We start from the raw sequence: 10,768 nt of genomic DNA, 5'->3' as shown, positions 1-10,768 counted from the left end.
CGCAAAGTAAAGGGGTGTGTGAGTGAGTGTGAAAAGGGAGCAAGACAGCAAACAAGATGGAGGTTGTGGGTGAAAAACGTGGTCGGTTTGGGCGGTGGGAGTTGAGAGTCGTTGAGTGGGAGGATGGGAAACTTTTCTTGTTCTCGCTCCTCTTTTGTCCCCTTCCAGACCCTGATAAGCTCAATTGAATCTATGAATAAACATGACCTGATGTTTAACCAATTATTCTACGGGTTTTGCACATATGTATTCTGCAACTTGCAATTATTTCTCTATCTTGAATTTCCAGTGATGCATCTCGACGTTTAGACGCATGCAATTTACAAGTACGCCAGATCTTGTCCAAAACGGTAAAAGACAAAACTACAAGGCGTCTGCCAAAGCTTGGGTTTCTCTGGGACCTGGGGGAGAGATCCACCAAATGCGATGCGTTGCCTCCTTGCAGCTAAAAGAAGTCGGGGCGGTCGATCATGGGTATAGAAATTGTACATATAAGTCAGCCTAGTAGTCGAGATATTGATCTTCAGTTTTACATATCACCACAGCTTTGTATACTAGACTTTTGTTATTCCATCATTTGGCCCAAAGACATTTCAACTTGGCTAAAACTACCGAGACTGGTTTGATATCCATGCCCGGATCATGGACGGCAAGAAGCGGCTTCTAACCAGGATTAGAGAGGCTGCCCAGGCCTAGGCAAATTTCCATATCTTCCATAACCACAGGGCTAACCTACCCTGTGAGGCTCAGTAAACTCAGGGCACCTCATCACTTCCAGCGGCCTGGACCGTAACTGTAGTGGATGCTCTTCAGGGGCTTTCATTCAAGGTTTGAAAGTTAGCGGACCCGAATGATCGAAGTCGGGTCGCGTCACCCCACAGGAAAAAGGACTGGACCCTGATCTAAGGCGCGCGCCCTGGTCTAGACATGGAGGTTTCCAGTTTCCAGACAACTGGCGCGCCAAGGATAGGCGCGTTACGATAGGGTACGTAAAACTCAGAACAAGGTGCGTAATTTTCAGTCCAATGGTTGAAATCCTTCATTCTTGAGACCTGAGGCATGATATTAGAGACCCGACAAAAAAGGAGCCTCAAGTAGGTACAGAGTATGAAGAAATTACTTCAATATCGCCTGAGGCATGAATCTTCTTCATTAGCCTGAGCTTGTACCTCCACTGACACCTTGTTAATTGCTCGTGTTCCATTATCGTGGGGGATTCGACATATCCATACTAAAGTTTTAAAATTCTACCAACCTACCTGGCTACCCGGCACCTCGTGTTAGCCCTTTATTACTTTTAGAGGTGGTAGGGCTGACTTTATACCATTAGGTGCGCATAGATTGTTAATGATAATGCCTAATTGTAGAATTCTCGGTGTAAATAAATGACAGCCCTTTCTTCGATCTACTATGTTAATCGCCGATGCCTGGCGTGATCTTTATTAAACGTGCGTTTCTAGGCTAGCACGTGGCTGACAGCTGTCCTCCTAGGGTATTTGCATGTACCATGTATAATCCATAGCCAACTATCACAACTGATAGATGGGGTTTGTTGTTGAGTTTGTGTTGCATACCAAGCGTTCTGACCGACATATCGTCATACATATCGTCGGTAATCTTTTGGAAATCTCCCTCAATATCTATTATATAGATTACCACTTGGCCATCTATGACTCTATTGGCAGAGTGCCAAATCGTCGTCACGTTCGTAACTAAGTGCTCCTCTTAACCTCTCAGTCATCCTCAGGTGGCAATTCGTCGTCGAGGTATCGAATTAGCGAAACCCTCATCTCTGTGCTTTCGTTGCCTCGTAAGACATCACTGACAAAGTGAGCCTCAACCTGCATCTGCACCATCTCTAGTGCACCTCGTAGCACTCCGCATAGAATGTTGGAGTACCAGAGCTGGTCTTGCGCTCGTCCATCGTCGGGAAGCTCGACAAAGTCGGCCAGAGGGTTCTCTTCAAACACCAGCGAGAACTGGTCATTTTCGCTTGTCCAATTCAGGACTTGAGGAGTGATGTTGAGGAAGATCTTGAATCCAACCTGTTCTTTTGTTAGTCGATATAAGTTATTACTTGGTGATTGTCCGTACACGAGAAATCATCTCAGCTGTCTCGCGGAAGTTGGCGCATCGCTTCATGGTGTTGGACTTGGCAAGGTAGTCTTCGATCAACCGCAGTCCGATGTTGTAGCCCATCTTGTCGAGCTGCTTATTCACCTCCGCATAATCGCTTTCGTAATCTTTGCAGAGCTGTGCGACGATAGTTCCGTACGTCAAGGTGACGAGCTCCGCGTTGACCTTATCGATTCGGGTTCTGTTATTCTGGTTAGAGGAATATTCGATTGAGACTGTGCAGTTGTTGCCTACTTCCAGATCCTGAATTCAAGTTAGCGTTTGCAAAATGTTTGCGACTAAGATATATAGGCATCTTGATAAACGTACTCCTCACCCAACCGAGTCGCTTTGTTAGATGCCATCGTTGCGGCTGTGAGAGGGGAATGGACGTGAGACAAGCAGCAAACTTGGGGACGACGACAGGGCCTTGAACTGAGCTGATATTAATGATATGACAGGCAATGATTGTAAAAAATAAATAGCACAAAATTGCAATGCGCTTTCAGAGCTGCAATGTATAGTTGGTAGCTAACCACAACCAGGGAGGTGAAGCAATGGCGCCAACATCGCCCTGGGAAGTCGGTAGACGGAGCGTTGGAACGCCGACGCCAGGAACAATTCCGGCCCGGCCACCAATTATTTGGGAGCTTGATTTGCATGAAGTCCACCACCATCGTCAAAAGTGAAGCAGCAGCAAGCTCCAAGCTCATTTAATAGCTCTGGGAAACGGCACCAAGCAGGCGCATTTGCACAGATAGAGTCGCATTGGTTCAGTTTTTCTTTTCATCGCCTTCAAACTTCACAATGTCCGCCGAAAAGCGTCCCGCCGACGATGATCCCAGCTCTTCTCAGTCACTCGTGAAGCGACAGAATGTCAACTCTTCAACAGGCGCAGTTGCGCGTTTGAACGCGTCAAGCAATGCGTTGGTACAATCTGTATGTTTACGAATGGTCTTTGTGCCGAGATAGCGGACTAACTTGCAAAGGCACCGAGAACAAGCGGGCTTCAAGCTCCTGTTATGGAACTATCAGGACACTCGGGCGAAATCTTTGCAGCCAAATTCGATCCCACAGGCAACTTGATTGCATCTGGAGGAATGGACAGGTCTATTAGTAAGCAAGGGATCGCATGCTACGCGCAATGATGACTGACATTGATAGTGCTCTGGAGAACCTACGGCGATTGCGAAAACTACGGCTTATTGAACGGCCACAAAGGTGCCATTTTGGACTTGCAATGGTCCCGCGACTCAGAAATTCTATACAGCGCATCCGCTGATATGCACCTCGCGAGTTGGGATTTGACGTCAGGTACCCGGATCCGTAGATATGTTGGACACGAGGAGGTCATCAATACATTGGGCATCAGCAGACGAGGAGAGGAGATATTGGTCAGTGGCAGCGATGACTCGACCATTGGAATCTGGGACCCTCGATCGAAGAACGCCGTCGACTATATTCAGACCGAGTTCCCCATCACCGCAGTTGCTGTGTCAGAAGCTGGCAACGAGATATACACAGGCGGTATCGACAACGATATCCGAGTGTGGGACTTGCGAAAGAAGTCGGTTGTTTACTCGATGCTGGGCCATTCAGATACCATCACTTCGTTGAGAGTCTCGCCAGACTCTCAATCGCTTGTCTCATATGCCATGGACTCTACCGTACGAACATGGGATATCCGACCCTTTGCACCTACAGAACGACACATCCGAACATTTGACGGCGCGAACATGGGAATTGAGAAGAACCTTCTGGGAGCAAGCTGGGACTCGGAGGGCAAGAGAATCGCAGCAGCATCAGGTGACGGAACAGTTATGGTATGGTCAAGCGAAACAGGCAAGCTCGCCTACAAGCTTCCTGGCCACAAGGGCACGGTCAACTGCGCTGAGTTCTCGCCAGGAAAGGAGCCCATTCGTAAGTCTTTTGCAATCCCGTTTCGAGTCGGTAAACTAACGAGATACAGTACTTTCGGCATCATCAGACCGCAAAATGCTTCTCGGCGAGCTGAAATGAGCGGTGTCGGCAACGACCCGATATTTCAATTTACTATAGCTCCTTGGTGATGGCAATCTGTGAGATGCACGCGACCGTTTACAAAGACAGTTGGTGAGGATGTATTCCGTACGCCCTTGACGCTTCGTAATTGCAACTCAAGGAAGTGACTAGGATAGCGTTTGATCCAACCAAGGCTGAAAAATGTCTAGGAGTGTTGTGCAACTCTAACTATTATTGCAGGGAGCAATAATATTTAAACTGAGGGAGACGTTGGCGGTGACGGCTTAGAAAAGCGGATTGCTGCATGCATTTACTGTGCAATTTTTAACAATAGTATCAACATAAACATGGGGAGGGTGAATGAGGCGTTCTGGCTTGCATCAAATATGAGACACGAGCTGGGGCATGCATCAGATGTTTCGTAGCAATCCCCCACAACAACAACTGCAGATAGTTGATAAATACTACTAGCAGACGGAGCTCTGGCATGCCCTTGAAGAACAAACCACACTCAAACACGATTAAGCTTGATAACCACGATGCCTGCCAATCATAGTTAAAGATGGACCTTTGCCAAACGTTCACTGCAACCCTATACATCGTAAGCCATTCAATAATTATGATCTTTTCATCCACACAATTGAATAGCCAGAATTTAAAGGTTTCATATTCTGTTCTCCCTGCATCAGACCTGGTTGGTCGTGATGAGCTTTCAAGCCAACCCGAGACGGCCAAGCTTTGTCAACAGTGACAGGAGTCAGAAAGACAGCCGCATCAAGGCTAGTTCTTTGCTGCAGTTGGCCTGGTTTATGTTTTACCCCTGGATAAGGTGCTCGGACTAGGCAGGTAATTTGTAGATCTCCACAATCCACGTTTTTACCGCAAGGAACGGCCAATCCATTCAGCTTGATCAGCCGTCTGTGTTGCGCGATAATTTTTTAGCAGATGCGCTTGAGACCAATTGAACGAATGCTTCTTCCGCAAACAGCGACACAGACGAATTTAACTAGTATTTGGTTGGTATGATTTCACCATCAGTCCCTAGGGAGAATTTGTTTACGTCTGTCCAAGTGTTGATAAGCTTACAGCCAACACCCTTGAACACGAGGATCGTGAGATCCCTGACACACGGTTTGTCCCTTCGGAGGACCCGTTTTCTACTGCAAGTGACCTATCTAGACCTGGGCTAGAAGCTGAGCTAGGTTGTCATGACATGGGCCGGTTGTGTCAATCAAGGGGGTCAAGAAAAGGGATCCTTGCGTGTGTATGAATAACAAACGTCTAACCGGGGCATCTGCCCATTCGAGAGCCCACTAGCTAGATAATTAGATCATAGCGAAGCTGAACAGGCTGCGTTTGGCTGTGATTTATCGACTCTTGTCTCCTCTTTTTTATTGGTTTTCTTGTCACTCATCGTTTCTTCTTGTCCGTCTTCGTCGTCCCTTGTTGTGTGCGTGCAGTCGCAATTTCACGTTCAAGACAGGTTTCTTGAACCTTTCTTTTTTTTAATTCTGCTCTCTTTTCTTCTGCGTGTTTGTTGTTTCTCTCTACTAATAATGCCCGTGATGGTACAACAAAACTCGTCTTCATCATAACAACCGTGTAAATCGTATGTTTGTACACTTCCGCTACCTTGTCGAAAATTCACGATAGCGCCATCTTAGTCGCTTTACCTGAGTCGTACATAACGGTACCCATCGCACCGTATATACTTGCCTCGGTCCCCGCTGAGAAAAAGATGACTTTGGATCGTACCGACATGGAGAGGCTTCGTGCTGATCTTATACAACGATCACGGATGGAGCGAGATGGGAATCCGAATCAAGGCATTGCCAATGCCGATGCCAACGCCGATATCGATATCGAAGCCGGACACCAACAACCCAACATGCCAGAGTCTCGTCCAAGAATTGCACCTTTGTCAAGGTTATTGGGTCGCGGAGAACCTGCTTCAATGACTGGACAACCTCAGCTTCCCGAAATCGAAAGCGTCAAATCCCAAGACTCCAATTCGAACCGACTCAACAGTAGTCGACGATTTGCGGTACCAAACTTTTTGCGAAAATGGGGCCGTAACAGCAATCCATCGCAAACTGACGATATTCGCAATGCGACAGCCTCTCCCTCACCATTACTACCTATCGCTGAGTCTTTGCCGCCTACGAGACCGGAACCTGTCGCTACACCCTCTTCAGAATCGCAACAATCCCGACGCCAACGTCGTCAACAAAGCTCTTCGTCTTCCCCTTTAGAAGCGCATCTCTCTGAACTTCTTGGTGGACCCATTGACAGGCAAAGAAGGAGGAGGGATCACCGTGAGGGAGGGCACGATGGTCATAGATCACGTAGAAGTCGTGAGCAACACCCAAAGTACTTTTTGGGTTGTATACCATGGGTGAGGTCAAGACGTATGCGAGCGCAGATCTTGAGGTGTATGACCTCGGGTTTGTTCTTGATTATACTCGTTACTGTCTGTAAGTCACAGCCCCAATTATGAGACTGATATCCGAATGTGACACTAACATACCAGCATAGACCTCTGTTTGTCAATAACCAGCAAGGTTAATACTCGCGAGATGAATATCATGCTCATCCTCGTCATCCTATTTGCAGCAGCTTTCTTCTTCCACGGACTTATCAGGCTCTGCCTCCTAATAATAAAAGGCAACCGAGAGGCTGCTCTGCGGGCTAATCGACCTCCTCGATACCGTGGCCCACGATATGCAGTACCCCCAGTTCCTATTCCCGTTGTTCTTGCACAAGACGAGGAGGCCGTTGGCGGGGACAGTGAAGCGGCAAAAGTAATGCCTCCTGCTTACGGCCGTTGGCGTGAGACAGTGGTGAGTTCTAAAAGTCACAAGTAACGATCTGCGGTCACAACCTAACAGCTTGCAGCGAGTTGATCCAAATCGTTTGTTCTGGCAACGTAATGAGAATGTGGATATTTCTCAGATGAGACCCAATACACGAGCTGGCCCCCGGCCACCTTCATATGCGTCCGAGGATGGTATATCGTATGTAGTTGAGGCACAACCTCGATCTACAGCGCCGACCACTGACGTCCCTCTTCCCACTCATCCGTCAGAAATGGGCAGGGTGAGTCGGGTGCCGACTGAGTAAGGAGGTGGTTAAGAGCGTCTCAGGATTCATACCCGTACACTATTAGCTACACAGAGCAAGAAGCATTTGAACACCCCAGAGCCCGATGAAGGGCATTGTTGATTTGAGCGTACGAGTATCCACGGCATTGCAACCACATATTAGCGTCCTTTACATAGGTAGTATTGTTGCTGTTCTGAAACACAAGTTGGGAGGGGAATCTTACAGCGTTAAGAGATGCAGATAGAAAAAAGCAATATCACGGACTTGTTTCCATCTAAGCATACATCAGGGTACCAGAAAAGTTAGCCGCTGGAAGCATAAGAGACAAAATTAGCAGGTCACTTTATGCTCCTTAGGCTATAGTCCTTAGACTACTTATTTTTATACCCTAAGACTCAGGAGGCTAACTTTTCTGCTACCCACTGGGCATAGTACTTGGTGACGACTCCAGTACTCAGCAGGTGAATGTTTGACCATGGCCAGGACCAACCTATTTCGCTTTCCCAAGTAGGGCAGAGCCAAGACTAGTTATTTGATTCTGGTAACTTTCGGGAGAACCATCTCCAAGCGTCGAATTTGACAGGGTCTTATATCACTCAGCTCTGGCCCCTGCCGCTTACATTTGGGGTTGGGAAATTTGACTACTCTAAATGTAAGGAGTTGAACGGTGCTTCAATAGTAGACACCGGCTAGTTGAGAATTTATGTTGAAGGTGTTTCTGTATCGAGTCACTCTGCTATAGGTACCTATGGTCAGTTACTCGAAGCATGGCGCTGACATTTGACGTGCATTATTGGCAGGAACGGTAAACGGGAAACCCTCTTTCCTGGCTAAAAAGCTTACTTGGACTAAGCTTCCTTTCATTCAATGATCACTGATCTTACAGGTGTTAGGAGAAGAGTTGAAAAGAATGACATTGGACAACTATTGATTGGACCATTTGGGTAGACGGAACCAACATGATCGGCTTCTTTCCTCTTATTCTCTAGTGTCATTGTACTTGAAAATGAGAAAGAATAGGAATAGGAAGGAACTTGAAGATGTATATGGACTGAGTTAAGATGAACTGAAAGAGTAATGTTCATCAGTCCTCAAGTTTTTCATATCTGATTGTATAACTGCTCTTTGACAGCCATTGATCACTTATAAGTTATAACTTAGTACTGTCTACCTGAACCAGATCATTACCTATGACAACATCCAAGTGTATTCATCCGCCGAGGCAATTAATAAAGAGCGACCCATACTATTTCCCCTCCCCCTCCTGCCCTCCCACTCATCAGTTCGGGGGTTTTACTTTACTTTGGAGAGTACGCTACTGTATCGAATTGGGTCGCCCCTCCCCACAATCCAATCCACAAATCCAACCATTCCAGTCTGTCGTTGGTGGTAAGTTAGTACTGTAGAGCCTGGAGGTAGGTTCCCTTGGGTTCCCTAGTTCCTCCCGCTTGTGTCGTGTTGTGTCGTGTCGCCCAGTCGTATGGAAAAGAAAAGGCAGGTAGTGTGTCATTCGCTCCTTCTGTGTGTGCTCCCCTCATTGTGAAAATTTTTTAATTACAAAAAAAATCACTTCCAGTCCCATCTTTGGAACAAAGACCAAACAACTCTGAATAATTTCTTGGTGTTGAAAGTGCTTTTTGTCTGCATCTTATTATAAATACACCTATTAGGCAGTATTTTTTACTTTTTGTGTCCTACCTACCCATCAAGCTCCCCCTCCCGAGCCACAAAGGTACGTACGTTTGTTGATGTTTTTTAATTGCTTGCATTGCGATTTGTGCTGTGCTGTGCTGCTCTGTGCTGCCCCTCCATTTCATTGCGCAACCGACAACAACGCCTGGAATTATTGGTCTCGACTTTGAGCCCCTCGCACTCGATTATTTCGAAAATATCATTTATATCGATCGACTTGTTGTTGCGCTCTATATGTTAGTTGTCGCTATCATTGTCGCCGATCCAAGAAATCCCGCATTGATACTCAACCAACCTTCAAAACGTTTCCAACCGGTTTCCGTATTTGGCTTCCGTGTACGACCCGACATCCCGGCGCAACCTCCGGTCCATAACGGCTCAGTCTGAACAAGAATACTGGATATCGCCATCTCTACGAGGGCTTTGGCCTTGTTGTTGCCCCTCGGCAAGAGCTCAAGTGCGGGGTTTCGCGATCCGGAAATATCAGCGCCCGGATATGATGATCGTCCATAGCAATGGACATATACACGATTTACTTTCCTTTGGCGACCGGCTATATGATCCGATTAGGACACCCTTCTAGAACTATTGGCGTTTGGCGGTTATATCTCGAGCTTGAGATGCCTCTCCAACAGTTCTGGGGTATTGTCCCATCAATCTGACATGGACGAAACATGCATGATCAATCGATATGATATTGTCCCCCTGAGCTCAACAGCTTATTAAACTATACTACGGAGTTGTTGGAGTATTGCGCCAAACGCCGTGATCGGTTCCAATCTAGCAGGACGACAACAGCAGCAATGGCAACTTCAAATCGCATGCAATGTTCCAGTGCAAGCTTTGTTGCTAATTAGGTTTATTTAGACTCTACCTTCACAATGTCTTCTCTCTCTCGACGTGCTTGCTACAAGTGTGGCAATGTTGGCCACTACGCTGAGGTCTGCTCTTCTGCTGAGCGTCTCTGCTACAACTGCAAGCAGCCCGGTACGTTCAACTTCAATTTAAGAAAGACATCAGCATCTAACTTCTACAAGGCCACGAGTCCAACGGATGCCCTCTTCCCCGAACCACCGAAGCTAAGCAGTGCTACCACTGCCAGGGCCTCGGCCACGTCCAGGCTGACTGCCCTACTCTCCGCCTCAGCGGCACCGGTACCAGCGGTCGATGCTACAACTGTGGCCAGCCCGGTCACCTTGCTGTATGTGCAACTTCTGCTTGTTACTCTGATATATAACTGACTTTGTATATTAGCGCGCTTGCCCCAACCCTGTCGGTCCTGGCCCCATGGGCCGCGGCGCTCCCATGGGCCGTGGCGGTTTCCCCGGTGGCTACGGCCGAGGTGGCTTCGCTGGTGGCCCTCGTCCTGCTACTTGCTACAAGTGCGGTGGTCCTAACCACTTTGCTCGTGATTGCCAGGCTCAGGCTATGAAATGCTACGCCTGTGGCAAGCTCGGCCACATCTCCCGAGACTGCACCGCTCCCAACGGTGGCCCTCTCAACACTGCTGGAAAGACCTGCTACCAGTGCGGTGAAGCCGGCCACATCTCTCGTGACTGCCCCCAGAAGAACGCCCCCGGTGTTGGTGCTGTTGGTGCCGTTGGTAACGTTGGTAACGTTGGCAACGTTGGCAACGTTGGTGAGATTCCTGCCGAGGTCGACATCGGCAGTGTTCCTGCCCCCCCGGTTGCTTCTATTGCTCCCGTGGCTTAGACAACACACTGAAGTTGGCTGTTGGGGATATGCCTTAGTTGCAGTCGACCCAACAGCGGCCCCTCGGAACTGATGGTTCTTGAGGCTTTGGTCTGGGATGGCCTCCGACTTTGTTTCTTAATCGTTCTTCTTTTTTTGATGCCGA

At 47.8% G+C, this 10,768-nt stretch overlaps 4 protein-coding genes across 4 annotated transcripts; 3 read left to right on the top strand and 1 right to left on the bottom strand.

Annotated features, from left to right (window-relative positions):
* Positions 1-1,733: 1,733 nt before the first annotated feature.
* On the bottom strand, positions 1,734-2,480 carry FSST1_005534 (TRAPP complex core subunit BET3; the record flags this gene model as incomplete). The annotated part of the gene is made up of 3 exons (XM_083231820.1): positions 1,734-2,045; positions 2,095-2,317; positions 2,446-2,480. 3 exons carry the CDS (start codon positions 2,478-2,480, stop codon positions 1,734-1,736), a joined length of 570 nt encoding a protein of 189 aa, XP_083088964.1.
* A 442-nt stretch (positions 2,481-2,922) lies between these two features.
* On the top strand, positions 2,923-4,134 carry FSST1_005533 (WD40-repeat-containing domain protein; the record flags this gene model as incomplete). The annotated part of the gene is made up of 4 exons (XM_083231819.1): positions 2,923-3,054; positions 3,105-3,231; positions 3,280-4,035; positions 4,085-4,134. The coding sequence occupies 4 exons, from the start codon at positions 2,923-2,925 to the stop codon at positions 4,132-4,134; spliced, it is 1,065 nt and encodes a 354-aa protein (XP_083088963.1).
* A 1,720-nt stretch (positions 4,135-5,854) lies between these two features.
* On the top strand, positions 5,855-7,338 carry FSST1_005532 (uncharacterized protein; the record flags this gene model as incomplete). The annotated part of the gene is made up of 4 exons (XM_083231818.1): positions 5,855-6,590; positions 6,652-6,956; positions 7,012-7,212; positions 7,291-7,338. 4 exons carry the CDS (start codon positions 5,855-5,857, stop codon positions 7,336-7,338), a joined length of 1,290 nt encoding a protein of 429 aa, XP_083088962.1.
* Positions 7,339-9,791: 2,453 nt separating this feature from the next.
* FSST1_005531 (uncharacterized protein) lies at positions 9,792-10,623 on the top strand (the record flags this gene model as incomplete). The annotated part of the gene is made up of 3 exons (XM_083231817.1): positions 9,792-9,897; positions 9,948-10,111; positions 10,165-10,623. The coding sequence occupies 3 exons, from the start codon at positions 9,792-9,794 to the stop codon at positions 10,621-10,623; spliced, it is 729 nt and encodes a 242-aa protein (XP_083088961.1).
* Positions 10,624-10,768: the final 145 nt, after the last annotated feature.

Source organism: Fusarium sambucinum, chromosome I, assembly GCF_050947815.1.
Source record: "Fusarium sambucinum isolate potato_lamoka chromosome I, whole genome shotgun sequence".
In the NCBI taxonomy this organism is placed as follows: domain Eukaryota; kingdom Fungi; phylum Ascomycota; class Sordariomycetes; order Hypocreales; family Nectriaceae; genus Fusarium; species Fusarium sambucinum.
Note: the sequence above shows the minus strand (reverse complement) of the source record. Positions and strands in the feature narration are given on the sequence as shown.